Here is a 2,436-nt window from a genome sequence, read left to right as displayed (position 1 = left end):
TATGTATATAATATAATATACGAAGACATATTATATTGCTGTCTATCTTTTTCTTTTTGAATTTTGTAAAGACAGCTTTACTTCCACTCTTTATTGACACACTGACTTTTTTACATTTCAATTACATTTGTACTTTTTTAGAGTAAGCACGAAATTGGACATTCTATCACTTCTGTTTTTGTAACTCACCGGTAATCGCTGTTTCCCCCAATCCCACCAGGCCCAAACCCCCACCAGGAGCCAGGCACAGACAAGCTTGTGGGGCTGGAGGCGGAGGTGTTGAAGTTCGGGGAACCAAACTCTGGTATGGCCAGAAAGTCCGACCTGGGGCTCGGCGAGCGGTGCTTCTCTGCCGGGCTTAAACTTCCAGCAGCCATCTTAGCCAGGTGTTGCTGCTGCTGGTTATGATGTTGGTGATGCTGCTGTTGCTGCTGCTGCTGCTGCTGCTGCTGCTGTTGATAGCTGCTTGGGGTGATGGCGGATGATGGGGCTGCCCCTGAAGGGTTTAGCTGGGAGCTGGAGAGCCAGATGTGACCCGGCCGGGCTGCTAGTGCCCTCTGTTGGGTGGTGCCTGTGGAAACGATGAGTCCTTCTGTTAGGCAGACAGTACATTATTGTTTTGTCACAATGTGGTGTTTGTTTATTCATTTCGCTTGAGTAAAGAGAATCATATAGACACAATAATGGCAATGTAGTGCAGGAAAAAAGTAAGGCAGATAGACAGAAACATCAGAGGGAAAGTAAAAAAGTAGGACCTACCAGTGGCGCCTTCGTACCTCTTGCCCTACGTAGTGTCAGATATTTGTAGGTTACAGAATATAAAATGTGTCAACATTGTCGTAAATGGTATAAGTTTCTAGAAAAACACAAAAACAAGCAAACAAAAAAACAGGAAACAAGAAAATAAATTAAACATACACATTTCGTCAATTCTGTGTGCTTTTTATTTGTTTGTTTGTCTGAGGATGTAAAAGCACACTGACTAAACAATGATCGTTAGAGCAGAGAAGCAATACGTTTGACATGTCAAAGTCTATAGATTTTTTTAAAAATACCTCAATGGGTGAGGTACCCTTTAATGACCCTCTAGAATGTCAAGCAGAGGGTATCCAGGGTCACCTCGGCCTTAAAGACCTATGATCCAATCACACATGTCTTCTTCCATCTCGGACTGAGAATGGTGTTACTTTTGTATAAAATTATCGACGTACTACTTCCAGAAAGTTGTCTTGTTGAAAGCGTATTGTTTAGGGGTGAAATATGCAGGGAAAAAACAGTTGTTTTTTTTTTTTTTTGGGGGGGGGGGGGGGGTAGGGGATTAGTTTAGTGTTTTTGTGGACGTTGAAAGAATCATGTTACCGGGTGTTTAATAAAAGGACTCATTTAAAGGGCAAACACTTTGTCACGTCAGCACATATTTAAGAAATATTCGTTCAAATATACGTATTCTTGCTTGTCAGCAGAAAAATAGTCAACACCTGGAACATATAATTTAAATTGCCCCCACCTTGATCTTATAACCTGCCACTGATATCAATGCACACAGCATGAAACATCCAGCCTGAGACAAAAGGAGAAATAGCAAGGAGCAGAATCCTAGGTTAGTAGGAGGAGACATGTTCGTGATAATGGACAGTGGAAAAACAAGACAAAGTAGAACAAAACGCTGGAGAAAGAAAATTGGAACGAAAAGGAAACTTTGAAGAATAAAAAAAAGCGTGACAACCAAATAATTGAGTTGTATTAAAGTACCGCAATTAAGTTATTACATTTAAAAAATAATAAATAAATGGGTTTAAAAAAAAATATATATTATAAATATAATATGTATATATGTATATATGAATATAATATGTATATATGTATGTATGTATATATAAAAGAGCGAAACAAGTACGATATTAAAGGGCAAAAATAAAGGTATGATATTAATAGAGCGAGATAAATGTACAACATTAAGAGAACGAAATAAAAGCATGGCGTTTTCATTCCTTGGTCTCAGAGATCGTAATACCAACACCTCGGGTCAAGAACCAAAAAAGCGCAAATAAGAAAATCAAAGCTTACAAAACCCACATATGATCATAGCTCTAGAAAATAATAATGCTCGTCTGACTCAGGTTTCCCCGCGAGAAGTACGAACCCCCGGACCCCAATGCTAGGCTAATTCTAAGCATGATCATGGATAGCTGCGGTCTGGTCGTGCTCTAATTGTGCGATGGCTCATCTTACAAGCGCGACGCTAATGCCTACTTCATATGGCACCAGGTGGATCGATGCTAGAAATCAGGACTCGGCTCTCCTGAGTCTCTCTCTTTCCGAGCTGAGGGAGGGTGTCTGTGTGTGGGGGAGGGGTGAGGGTGGGGGGGTGAGAGAAAGAGAGAGACAGACAGACAGACAGACAGACAGACAGACAGACAGAGAGAGAGAGAGAGA

At 40.8% G+C, this 2,436-nt stretch overlaps 1 protein-coding gene across 1 annotated transcript in view; it reads right to left on the bottom strand.

Moving 5' to 3' along the window:
* The window catches only part of LOC106011034, a 249,731-nt gene extending 249,041 nt beyond the window's left edge, over nt 1-690 (bottom strand). Inside the window, exon 1 of the mRNA XM_035968178.1 lies at nt 190-690. Coding sequence (XP_035824071.1) covers nt 190-377 — 188 coding nt within the window. The 5' untranslated portion in view covers nt 378-690. The remainder of the gene's footprint in view (nt 1-189) is intronic.
* Between the last annotated feature and the right edge of the window lie 1,746 nt (nt 691-2,436).

This window comes from Aplysia californica, unplaced genomic scaffold (assembly GCF_000002075.1).
Source record: "Aplysia californica isolate F4 #8 unplaced genomic scaffold, AplCal3.0 scaffold00044, whole genome shotgun sequence".
Lineage (NCBI taxonomy): Eukaryota > Metazoa > Mollusca > Gastropoda > Aplysiida > Aplysiidae > Aplysia > Aplysia californica.
This window is presented reverse-complemented; position numbering and strand designations above follow the sequence as displayed.